The following is a 13,143-nucleotide window of genomic DNA, read 5'->3' as shown; positions in this document are numbered from 1 at the left end:
ACCTCAACACTTGAAAAGTTGGTGTACAAGATTGGAATGCATCGTCTCCAATAAATTAGATGATGTTTGTATCAAGGAGAGTAATATATAAGTTACACTCCTTTTCCTTTAGCCTTTATTGTCCCAATAGGTTAATCTAGCAACATTTTTAACAAAGCGACAAATAACACGTATTTACAAGATATATGTACCCTTGTTCCTTCGCTAGAATTTTTTCTAGTAAGATTTTAACAATACACATATTTATCGATGGTCATTCAAGAGAGAGTGTTTGTAAATATTGTTATTATGGATGCCCATATAACTCATAGGTGTAATTTTCACCTTTATGATAGTAATATCCATACCTCCTCTACCTCGTTAATCATTTAATCTCCCACAATCCCATAATCTTTCCTACATTTTTAAGGGTTCATACCCTATTTATGACACCATCTGATGTTTCTCAATGTAATTCAACAGTTAGATGTCGACCCAAGATCCATGATACGAAAACCAAAATCAGTTGCAGTGGCGAGGAACTCAATGCATCTTACACTGGCTCGAAAGCAGCTTTAAAAGACTGAAAATAGGATATGAGGATATGCTTGGATGGGACTCCACCCACTGTAAAGGTACCACAAGCAGAAGAACTGTGATTCGCACAAGCGGAAAAACTGCTTTTCGAAACCTTATCTAAAAAGCCAATCTTCCATTCTTTCAGAATTTATTCCGCACTAGAGTTAGAGAATTTTCCAAGCTTTTGACATAAAGGACCCGTCCCTTAATAGCGTAATGGGAGTTCGCCCGTATAGACTAAGGGGGCGAAAGAGGTATCTTAACTCTTCTTTAATATGGGAGCGTAGACATTCCGGTGCAACTTGATTATCCGGTAGATCTAGCGCTCTCTAGGCTTGAAGGCGGCAATCTAGCTTCTATTGAAACAAAACGAAGGAACTTCCGGAGTGAAGGTTCAGACTTAAGGCTAAGGCAGCGAGTGAGCCGAGGAGAGGTTGAGTAGTGTTTGTAAATATTGTTATTATGGATGCCCATATAACTCATAGGTGTAATTTTCACCTTTATGATAGTAATATCCATACCTCCTCTACCTCGTTAATCATTTAATCTCCCACAATCCCATAATCTTTCCTACATTTTTAAGGGTTCATACCCTATTTATGACACCATCTGATGTTTCTCAATGTAATTCAACAGTTAGATGTCTTGAGAATTATGTTGTACCCAATTGCATACATTTGAACATATTTAGAAGAATAAGAAAACTCTTATTTCTTGTCTATAATATGTTTCAATATTGTTATTTTTTTTAGCTTAGTTTTATAACACACCTTTCTATATATAAAAAAATCTCATTTTAATTATAATTTGTTATTGTTATTATTCAATATCTAAAATTTATTTTGTTATTGTTATTATTCAATACTTCCTTACCAACAAAAGATTTCTTTCCAGAAGGACAGAGAATTTATAGAAGGGTAGACCCCAATCTAATTAAGAGGAGACGTGGCAATTTTCAGATTCTTCTTTTATGTAGACTAGGCATACCAAACAAACGTCACTTTATTTCTCTAAATATATCTATAAAAAAATATTTTTATTTTCTCTCTTTCTAAGAAAAATTATCATTGCTAAACAAATGTCTTAAATATCTCAAAAATTTATAAAAAATAATCACTCTATCTTCTAAGATAAAAATAAAATATACATACGCATTTTCATATCCATTCATAAGATTACACTTATTACGTTATTATTGGTTATTCTAAATGTCTCAATAAATAATTTAATGATAACAATAACAACATAATAATCGATATAATTTTATAAGTGAATGAAGAAGCCAATGTGTATGTAGTTTTATCCCTATCTTATGAACATAGATAGACTATATTCGATAAACTTTGACTCAAAAATAAAATTTATATAAAAATAAAATATAATAATAAATAACAAATTATTTAATGATCATGAAAGTAATATATGACAAGAGAGAGTTGCTCGGATGATAAGTATCCTCGCTTCCTACTCGAAAGGTGTGACTTCGAGTCACCAATAAATAAAAAATAAAGTAAAAATATGAGAATAATATATAAGTCTTGGATTAAAATAGTCTCTTGACTTGTATGTTTTCAAACTTATCCTTTCCATCTAACAAGGGAAAAAAAGATTAAACCCTTATTGTATGATTTATGAATGGGAAAATCATTTTGTTGTTTCCCACATACATATAATTATTATTAATTAATTAATGATTAGGTTTGTTTCAACTTACCTTTCTAAAAACAAGGGGAAAATAATATTTTCTTTTATATGCTCCTATAACACCTATATTTATTTTGAATAAAGTTTCTGATTTTTTGCATTTAATCAGCTCTTGCCTAATAGTACTTCAAAAACAAAACCCTAAAACAGTATTGATTCGCCGTCAGATTTTTTTTTTTGCTCTCCTCTCCCCTTTTAACCTTCATCATCTCTCACATTTGCTCACCATTTTGTTGAGAAAAAAGGCACTTTCTTGAAGTTCAGTTAATCAAAGATTGGATTTTTATGAGCATGAATCTTTAGTTTTCAGTTTTTACATGTGGGTTTTGTAGTTTTTGAGGTTTATATGTTAAAAAAAAGGTTTTGGTTTTCTTTTTCTTGGGTTGCTAAGTTTTGTGGGTATTGATTATATTTTGTTGTGGACTGACGGTGTAATTTGGGTTTGATCATGGAGGTCTTGGATGCTGGATGTTGAGGAAAGAGCTTTCTTGGAATTTTATTTGATCAAAGGTTGGATTTTTATGAGCTGAAAGGTTTTATTTTGAGGTTGTACACGTGGGGTTTGTAGCTTTTTAAAGGTTTATATGATAAAGTTTTGATTTTGATAGCTTTCTTGGGTTGTTAAGGATTGTGGGTAGTGATTATATTTGTTGTCAACTGATTTTGTTATTGGTGTTTGATCATGGATGTTGAGAAAATAGCTTTCTTGGAATTTTAGTTGATCAAAGATTGGGTTTTTATGAGCTTAAAGGTTTGATTTTGAGGTTGTCTTGGTGGGGTTTGTAGATTTTAAGGTTTATATTACAAAGTCTTGATTTTGATAAGCTTTATTGGGTTGTTAAGGATTGTGGGTAGTGATTATATTTATTGTGGGATGAGTGTGTTAAGTTTGTGAAGATGGTATCTGAATTAGGTAGGAGACCAATGATGGGAAACAATGAAAATTCGTTTGGAGATGAGTTTGAGACAGAGATTGGGATGTTACTTCGTGACCAGCGAAGACAAGAAACTGATGATCGTGAGAAGGAGCTGAATATGTATAGAAGTGGGTCAGCTCCACCTACTGTTGAGGGTTCATTGAATGCAGTGGGTGGATTGTTCAATAATAGTGGTTTCATGTCTGAAGAGGAGCTAAGGTCTGATCCTGCTTACTTATCTTACTATTACTCGAATGTAAATCTTAATCCTAGGTTGCCTCCACCACTCTTGTCCAAAGAAGATTGGCGTTTTTCACAGAGGTTGCAAGGAGGGAGCTCTGCTATTGGTGATAGGAGGAAGGTTAACAAGAATGATAATGGTAATGGTGGGAGGTCACCTTTTCAGATGCCTCCGGGATTTAACTCGAAAAAAGCAGAGAGCGAGAATGAGACAGATAAATTGCAGGGTTCAGTGGAATGGGGTGGTGATGGGCTGATTGGTTTGCCAGGACTAGGACTAGGTAGTAAAAAGAAGAGCATTGCTGAAATGTTCCAGGTGCATACTTGAAACTTTATGTAGTGTATCTTTTCCAATTTTAAACTTTGGCTAATGGTTGCTGGATTCCAAGTTTCAGCTATTAAATGCCTTGAAAGTGCAACAATTAACATTTGGTATTAATGCTTCATGAATTTATCTCATTTATGTTACTGCTCAACCAGCATGTTTCAACTCGGAAACTACTCTCTACGAGTTCCCTTGAGCTGTTTTGGCTGGACTTGGCATTTTCAGTTTGTGGAATTTTTTTGTTTTTGTGTGGCATGAATTCTACATGGTAGTTGATTCATGTTCATCTAAACTGATTCTATTGAATGGTAACAATTTGCAGCACAAGCCTTTCATGATAATATTTTGAATCATTCGTGGAAGGTCTCCTATCATGAAAGTTGCTTAAAAATTGTGTGCTGGAAATCATTCTTTTTGTTTGTGATACTCTTCGTTAAACCACTTTATTTACAAGATGGCTTGGTAGACATGAAACTCTTCCGTCAATCATTTCTGTTATGTTGACTAGATCTGAGGTAGTTCTACATCTTCAAGGCTAACATTTTAACAGTATGATTAAAGGAGGCATCTTCGAAGTTTGAATTAACTGACAATCATCTGGATGTATCTGACATAAATGAGTACTTTTTGTTCCAGATATGAGATTGGTTTTGCATTCACATGATAAGAGCAAAGTAGTGTAACAATTATCTCTAGGAGGTAGGGTCTGCGTAAACTCTACCTCCCTAGACTACACTTATGGGATTACATTGGGTATGATGTTGTTGTTGTTAGTGACTTAGTGTAACAATTAATCATATCAAGTGTGGGATTGGCTTTGAGGAAACGTTGGCCAGTGCATACTCCAAGAAGAGCAAGCATCTCTTACAATGTTGTGTTTCTTGTTCACTGGGTATGAAAACACCCTTTAGCGCATAAATGATTAAGATCCTGATAATGGTGCATGTGTGCTCCAATAAAAGCAAGCATCTCTTGTCAACTGGAAGAATGTCGCATTTCTTGTTTACTGGGTTTGAAAACGCCCTTTAGTTCATTAAACAATGCAAGATTCTGATGTTTTTTAGAAGGTATACAAGATCCTGATATTGGTATGTTTGTGTGTATATATGGTTCCTATATGGCTATATGATATCGGTTTTTAGCATTCACATGATAAGAGAAAACTTATGTAACAATTAATAATAGTCTAGCAATGTTGTTGCATTTCTTTGTTTAGTGGTATGAAAATGCCTTTCGTTCATTTCTTGCCCTTTTGAGAGTACACTTAGCCATGTCTGATCTCTGGTCCTACATTTCAAATCTGCTTTTCTGGTTGGTGGATGTTGTGCTCCATTCTTCTCCTATCCCCTGTGATCTATAGTTTCTCTTTTAATGTTATATGGGTTTCCAGCTGAATGGAATTTCTGTACTCCATAAAGGGTCGTTTTGGATAATTTCCGGAACCTTACAAAGCATAACTTCTTAAATGAAATGGATCAAAACTTCTGTCTGCTGCCTGGCATCTGATTCATTATAGGTGTTGTTGTATTGCCAATGTCATTTCTTTTTACCATTTTTATTTTTTTGGGTTTCAGAATTTTGAGTTTCAATCAATATACATTTGTTTTTGTAGAGTTAATTTTTTCCTTGCATTTAAAAATTGAGTGATGATATTTGTTATTATTTTGATTAAGGAGAAATTCCTTTATGTTTAATCTTGAGAAAGAGAATTTTGCATAATCATCTGGTGTGTTTTAAACCATGTTTCATGCAGGATGACTTTAGCCGTGTGTCTCCTGCTCCTGTTCACCCTTCACGTCCAGCTAGCCGAAATGCTTTTGACGGAAGTGGTGATACAATAGGTTCAGCAGAAGCTGAGCTTTCTCATCTTCATCACGAGCTTTCTTCTGCAAAGCCAATAAGGTCTGCGTCAAGCACACAAATCTCATCTGCTGCTCAACATGATGAGGTGCCTACTTCCTATTCATATGCTGCTGCTTTGGGGGCTTCCTTATCAAGAAGTACCACTCCTGATCCCCAACACATTGCGAGGGCTCCTAGCCCTTCCCTCACACCTATTGGTGGAGGGAGGGTAGTCAATTCAGAGAAGAGAAGTGTTAGTAGTCCAAATCCATTTAATGGTGTGTCGTCTCACCGAACCGAGTCTGCAGAGCTTGTTGCTGCTTTATCTGGCATGAATATATCTAATGGTACGCTAGTTGAGATCATTTCTTTGATTGAGCAGGATATTGGTTTTAATACTATCCTCACAATCTTGCAGGTGGGCAGAATAACACGAAGCAGCATGATTTCTTGAAGCAATCTGAATCCCCCCAGTTTAATATGGCTTCCACTGCTCAGTCTGCAAAAGTACCATATTCTGTTGCTGTTACTGGCTCCAATAGTTCATACCTCAAAGGATCCCCAACTTCGGGATTGAATGGTGGAGGTGGGATGCTGTCTCAGTATCCACATTTGGATAGTCCAAATTCATCCATTTCTAATTATGGATTAAGTGGTCATCCTGTCAGTCCAATGTCAAGCCATCTTGGCAACTATAATTTGCCACCTTTATTTGGAAATGCTGCTGCAGCATCAGCGATGGCTGTACCTGGATTGGACACTCGAATGTTGGGGGGATCTAATTTAACCGCTGCAACCTCAGAGCAGACTCTCAGCAGAATGGGAAATCAAATGGGAGGGAATGCTCTGCCGGCATCATTCGTGGATCCTATGTATCTTCAGTACTTGACAGCTGAATATGCTGCGCAGGTTGCTGCTCTTAATGATCCTTCCTTGGACAGGAACTATATGGGTAATTCATATGTGGACTTGCTTCAGAAAGCTTATCTGGGTAATGTGCTACCTCAGAAATCTCAATATGGGGTCCCATTGAACAGCAAAAGTAGTGGTTCAGGTCATCATGGCTATTATGGAAATCCTGCATTTGGAGTTGGTTTATCATATCCTGGGAGTCCTTTAGCAAGTCCAGTCTCTCCAGTAGGACCTGGTAGTCCTATGAGGCATAGTGATTATAATATGAGATTTGCTGGTAGAATGAGAAACGTAGCTGGAGGTGTCGTAGGACCATATCATTTGGATAACATGGAGAACAGCATAGTGTCCTCCCTATTGGAAGAGTTCAAAAGCAACAAGGCCAAATGTTTTGAACTTTCAGAAATTGCAGGCCATGTTGTTGAGTTTAGGTATGTATCATAAAATTTGTTCTTCTAGGTCTTTACCTACTTAAACTAGACTCACTTCTAAAACTATATATCTCTATGATCAGTGCTGATCAGTATGGGAGCCGATTCATTCAACAAAAACTTGAAACTGCAACCACTGAGGAGAAAAACATGGTTTTCCAGGAAATTTTTCCCCAAGCTCTTACTTTGATGACTGATGTCTTTGGGAATTACGTAATCCAGAAGGTATGCCTAACGTTGGTTGTTCTATGGAGTATATATTGATGTTGAGGTGTATGATCTCCAACCTGTCTTGTTTCTCTTTAAATGTGTACCTATTTCTGGTGCAGTTTTTTGAACATGGAATGTCATCTCAGAGGAGAGAATTGGCTAGCATACTCTTTGGGCATGTACTAACACTGAGCCTTCAAATGTATGGTTGTCGCGTGATACAGAAGGTAGACCAAAGTGACTCTTGAAATGCTCATATATGTTCAAGTGTTATCTTCTAGGGTTAATCTTTTGTTTTGGTTTTTGTTCTGATACACTAAATCTAGCACCAACCAGTGGGATCTCTGGGGTCATTATCAGCTTCTTCTCAATAACCTGAGTTATATTGAGATGAAAATTGTGGTATGGTTCACTTTGCAGGCAATAGAAGTAGTTGACGTGGACCAGAAGATTAAAATGGTTGAGGAGCTTGATGGTCATGTCATGCGCTGTGTACGAGATCAGAATGGGAATCATGTCATTCAGAAATGTATTGAATGTGTACCAGAAGATAACATCCAATTTATCGTCTCGACATTTTTTGGACAAGTTATTACTCTCTCTACCCATCCATATGGCTGTCGAGTAATACAGGTAAATCAGCGATGTTTCTTATCTATTTGTCATAGTAATTTAGTTTGATATATTACTAATATTCCTTGATATTTCAGAGAGTATTGGAACACTGTGGTGATCCAGAAACTCAAAGGAAAGTGATGGAAGAAATCCTGGGATCTGTAAGCATGTTGGCACAAGATCAATATGGCAATTATGTTGTTCAGGTATAGAATACTCACTACTCAGCATGTTGCTGCTGCTGGCGTCTAGATTATCATATTTAGAAGTAATTATTTTTATTTTCTTTTTCTTGAGTTAGTTGTTTGTTGTACACAATATCCTCACTTGACTACTATGGAGCAATGCATAAGATGTACCTGAGTTGGCAATTCCTGAATTTGTGTTTTTTTGACAAGGTAAACATTTATTACTGTAATAAAGTACCGAGATATACAAAAACATTACAGGGAAAAACGGAACTGCCTAAACATCTAAGCTACCCGTTCCTCCCAGCAGACACAAGAAGATTTTGTTATGAGCATATATTTTACTTATTTTTAAATATGTTAAATTGTACATTTCATTCCATTGATTGATGGCTCTGTCTTGCTCTTTTTATAGTCTATAGGGAAATACTTTTATCTCATCGCTTTAGTTCCAAAATTGAGGTCATTTGTTTTTACTGTAAAGATGTTTGGTTGGAGAAGTGAAATCTTTGCAGAAAGGTTCGTCAGTTTTGTAACTTTTGTTGTTCGCTAAGTTATTTAAATTTTTTCAACATCTATGACAACTAGAAGTTTGAAAATTGAAAAGACAATTTGCAAAAAATTTCAACCAAATGCACATCCACATTCACCTGGTTCTCTAGAGTTGCCAATGCATGCTACCACCCTTAAGAGGATGCTAAATGGGGAACCTAATACCTGTTTTGGCTGGAAAAAAAGGTTATTAAGCAACAGCATTCCCCTCTTTTATAAGACAGAAGCCCTTCTTTAGATCTTATTTGCTGCCTTTGATTTTGTTTCACTAGAGTATTGGTGAATGGAAGAGCTCTTTTAGTCAGTTAAATTTTTGCTTATTGTAAAAATGTAGCAAACATGTCTTGCATCCCTATACTGTGGTATAATTCGATCTTTTTTTCCTTCTACTTATTCTTCCGTCTGTTGTTTATAATGCAATACTTCCAGCATGTATTGGAGCATGGGAAGCCGCATGAGCGCTCTACTATAATTCAGGAACTAGCCGGGAAGATCGTGCAAATGAGCCAGCAGAAGTTTGCGTCTAATGTTGTTGAGAAGTGTTTAACTTTTTGTAATTCCAGTGAACGACAGCTACTGGTGAATGAGATGCTTGGCACAACTGATGAAAATGAGCCTCTTCAGGTTTGTCTAAATTTTGTTTAGCATTTTTACCATTATTTAGCAGGATTTTGATTTGCTTATGGCTACTGGGTTCATAATAGTCAGTACTGCTTCAAGATCACGTATACAGGAACTTTAAATTTTTTTAACATGACATTGCGTTAAGAGTATCAGAAACGACCTCTCTACCTACACAAGATAGGGGTAAGATTGTTTGCACACCACCCTCCCAGACCCCGTTATACTTTTTATGATGTTGTTGTTACGTCAGGGTGGAGTATAAACCACCTAAGTTGAGCATTTGTTGAACTTTTAAAGTCCTGTATGCACCCACCAAATTTCCAAATCCTGAGGTAGCAAGCCTGGTTGAGGATATATTGGAGCTTCTGGATTGAATCTTTGGACCTACAGATTGCTGAACTAATGATTATTATCTATTGGTGGCCCCTAATGAGATACTTAACATATCAAGTTCACTACCTCTGTTTGTGTTCCTGTTTCTGTTGAGACACATGGCATTGCGGTCTTCCATCATTTCCCTTCGTAATGGGACATGGAGACTGTCTCAGATTACTCAGATTCTATGTTACTCGGACTCTTCAAAAAAGTCTACGGGTGCGTGTCGGATTCTCAAAAAGTAGTGTATTTTTGGAGAATCCGACACGGGTGCGGCATCGAAAGTGAAGAGTCCGCGCAACTTAGCTCAGATTAATTGCTAAGGCAGCCAGCTGTTTTATTGTTAGGACTTGGCTTGAATGGGCTATCAGTCTCTTAAAAAGGTTGAACTTGGAAGAAAAGATAGTTAGCCTAGAAGCTATGATCATGATTCATAGCTTATACCCGATGTTTTGTGGCACATGTTTTCGAAAAGCAAGAAGTGGTTGAAGATGAAGCTATCGAATGATCATTCATCAACCCTGATTCTTCTATTTTTCAGTTTTCCTACCTCTGAAATTAACCCAGAAAAATCTTAAAACCAACTGTTGCCAAGTTGAAGTTAAGATCATTGAACTCTATTGCTTTATTTCAAACCAAAATAATGGATTCAAGTTTAAGCACGAGAAATGATGGGTGTTAGCTATAACTTCTAAACTTATCTCAACCCTTGCTGGATGGTGATCGGCGTTGGACTTCCTGTTGCCATGTTGCTAAAAGACATGAGAATTAATGTGCGTGGTGAATGGTGATGTTGCATAAATATTTAGGTGTTCAGGTGTTAATTTGTTCACCATTCCAAACATATCACGGATTGATGGCAGAGGGCAACTGGCTCTTCTGACCTTTGTATTTTGCTCGTTCTTTTGGACATTTTAGCATGTTTCCTTCCCCTTGAAGGAATGTTCATTAGTCTTGTGACCAATTAATACTTGACTTTGGATGCTAAGACTGATGTCTTGGAGCTCTACTAAGAAAAGGATGGAGCAAGGGGGTGGAGTTTCGCCCGGAATGTTTTCTATGTCAAGATATCCAGTCAGAGTTTTCTATATAATTATTGGACCTCAGCAATAACTATGCTTTAACTTTTACATCTTTGGGAATAGAGTTCATCTAAGAAGTACAACCGCATAGATCTATGGTTGTGACTTTGATAACAGTTGTAACAGATAAACTTTAATAGTCTTGTTTCTCTCTTTTCTCTCTTGTGCATTGTGTTTTCACATCTTTCTTCTTTTTGTCCAGGCTATGATGAAAGATCAGTTTGCAAATTACGTAGTACAGAAAGTTCTGGAAACTTGTAGTGATCAGCAACGTGAGCTGATCATGTCGAGAATAAAAGTTCACTTGAATGCTCTGAAGAAATACACTTACGGGAAGCATATTGTCGCCCGTGTTGAAAAGCTAGTTGCTGCTGGGGGTGAGCTCTTTTTCTGTTTGTACTTGTCTAGAGCAATTTGTGATTATGGTACTATGGTGTTTGGCTCCACATGCAAATGCTGGTCATTATCTGCAGGTTGAAGTTTCGATATCAGTATTTGCATAACATAACACTATTGAATTTTTTTTTCACTTTTAAGAGCCCGTTTGGATTGGCTTAAAAAAAGTAGCTTTTAAGTCTAAAATAAAAAATCAAAACTTAAATGACTTTTAAGTCAAAAAATAAAAAGTAGGGGGAGGCCTACTTTTGGTTTTTAACTTATTTTAAGTCATTTTAAATTTATTCTAAGTTATTTTATATTTGCCAAACACTTCCAGAAGTCAAAAACTGACTTAAAAGTAGGTTTGACCAACTTAAAAGTCAATCCAAACAGGCTCTAAGTCTTCCAACTTTTTTCCAAGTGATTCATGTCCAGACACAATTGAACTTCCAAAGACTCGTTTTCCAACTTCGACTTCAAAAGCTTCTTTTTTCAGCTTCAACAGAAGATTGTCCGAACGTCTACTAAATGATTTTGTTATGCTGTTTTGCAGAAAGAAGGATTGCTGCTCAGTCCCCAAGTACTGCTTAGTCTTGTAGGAAAAGAAAGTTGTACAGCTAACTGAGGCTAGTTTGAGCTACCTATCTTCCACATCTGTGTTCTGTTATTTGCAAATAAATTTGTTGCATGTACTAGAAGAGCTGTACATTGTGTAGTTAAAAACATAAATATCAGGTATGCTGAAGCTCAGATGTCAAATATTCGAGATGGCTGTGCAGACGGATGTTGAGTTTCCGTAAGGGTGTAAAAAAAGGAAGATAAAAAGGCGAGGTAGTTTTACATCGACGCGACTGTATAAATGTTGCCTTTGTTGGAGAGTTGATGTTTAGAGGGGGTAAGAATTTTCATGTATGGTATTTGACAATTTTTCTTTTATGGCCAAGTATATTTTCCTTTATCTCAGATCCTCAGTTTACTACTCTCTTATCATTTTATATGGATTAAGTACTCTTATCTGCAATTGGATTTGCTTGTGTTTGTCTATTTAGTGATGTGGAATATGTTTTTTTTTTGGTTTCCATGCGATGTCCGATATATGCATTGGAGTCCTGGCTAATTTGGATTTGCCCCATATGATCCGTTTAGGGGTTTTCCTAACAACATTTTGTTTCATAGTCGAATTTGAGACTTTTGGATTGTGAGATTTGGTTGCAGTGGATACAGCTAAAAGGACCAATTATGACGTGTCACAAATAGCGTCACTAATGTGCACTGTTTGTTTGGTCGATTGATTTTAAGCTACAAATCATCTTTCAATCTCACAATGTCAACTTTTAGGAAAAAACCTTAGCCATGTCAATATGTCTACTTTAGGTACAAGGTCCTATAAGATTCACTTGGGCCTTATTTATTTGTGGAGGTCTGATTTACGTTATGATTTAACCACTTATTTGGTTTGAATATGTTTTAATTAATAATATCTTGAACTATGTTTTAATAGGTATTTTTGTATGGATAATTTTATCACCATTCTACCCATCATCACTAACCCCCTTTTGTAATCACAACCACCATCATCATTATTAGTGCCAGGCATTGTGATCACACATAATATCATACTTAGCCATGAGATGGTGAAAGGGTATGTATGGTAGGAAAAGATTGTGCTTGATAAAGGTTGATATGCAAAAAGCTTATTACTTATGTCTGTTACAAGTAGGAAAAATTATCAGAAAAAACACTTTTTAATAAATAATTACTGATTTTAGCGATACTTTTTATTTATTATCATTTATAGCAATATTATGATATATTTACTATGTATTAAAAGTGAATTATGCATGCAATATAAATGTATTATAAGTGTTTTAAAATATATTATACTTGTTTGGTAAGAAATTGACACAATGTATTATAAGTGTATTAATGTATGTAATAAATAAATTATCCATGAATAAAAGTTGTATTATATGAGTTTTATAAATTATTCTCGCTAATATGTATTAAAATTGTATTATAAGTATTCAGTGAAAAAAATATTATTGCTATAAATAATAAATATTTTCCTAATGTACTACATTTATGTAAATTTCCCTTTCTTAAAATAGCACAGTATCAGTATACTTTCAACCAACTTGGGCCTAATTCCACTTTGAACAAAAATAAGTGTTTGTTTATCAAACTGACTTA

The 13,143-nt window shown here is 35.7% G+C and overlaps 1 protein-coding gene across 2 annotated transcripts; it reads left to right on the top strand.

The window, feature by feature from the left end:
* The first annotated feature begins 2,366 nt into the window (after positions 1–2,366).
* Positions 2,367–11,911, top strand: LOC129900902 (pumilio homolog 2-like). Of its 2 annotated transcripts, none has more exons than XM_055975984.1 (10): positions 2,367–3,735; positions 5,498–5,933; positions 6,005–6,929; positions 7,013–7,154; positions 7,259–7,366; positions 7,560–7,772; positions 7,850–7,960; positions 8,924–9,118; positions 10,778–11,048; positions 11,507–11,911. In XM_055975984.1, exons 1-10 carry the CDS (start codon positions 3,160–3,162, stop codon positions 11,542–11,544), a joined length of 3,015 nt encoding a protein of 1,004 aa, XP_055831959.1. In that variant the 5' UTR covers positions 2,367–3,159; the 3' UTR covers positions 11,545–11,911. The 2 variants fall into 2 exon arrangements, with proteins under 2 accessions (XP_055831959.1, XP_055831960.1); XM_055975985.1 differs by having other exon boundaries at positions 2,368–3,735; positions 10,778–10,952.
* The last annotated feature ends 1,232 nt before the right edge of the window (positions 11,912–13,143 follow it).

The sequence above is a fragment of the Solanum dulcamara genome, chromosome 8 (genome assembly GCF_947179165.1).
Source record: "Solanum dulcamara chromosome 8, daSolDulc1.2, whole genome shotgun sequence".
NCBI classification, from domain to species: domain Eukaryota; kingdom Viridiplantae; phylum Streptophyta; class Magnoliopsida; order Solanales; family Solanaceae; genus Solanum; species Solanum dulcamara.
The sequence above is the reverse complement of the archived record's forward strand: the minus strand, read 5'-3'. Positions and strand labels throughout refer to the sequence as shown.

Coding starts and splice junctions, on each gene's coding strand:
- LOC129900902 (XM_055975984.1), top strand. CDS start 3,160: ATGGTATCTGAATTAGGTAGGAGACCAATGATGGGAAACAATGAAAAT. Junction 3,736..5,497: donor GCATTGCTGAAATGTTCCAG/GTGCATACTTGA, acceptor TGTTTCATGCAG/GATGACTTTAGCCGTGTGTC. Junction 5,934..6,004: donor TGGCATGAATATATCTAATG/GTACGCTAGTTG, acceptor ACAATCTTGCAG/GTGGGCAGAATAACACGAAG.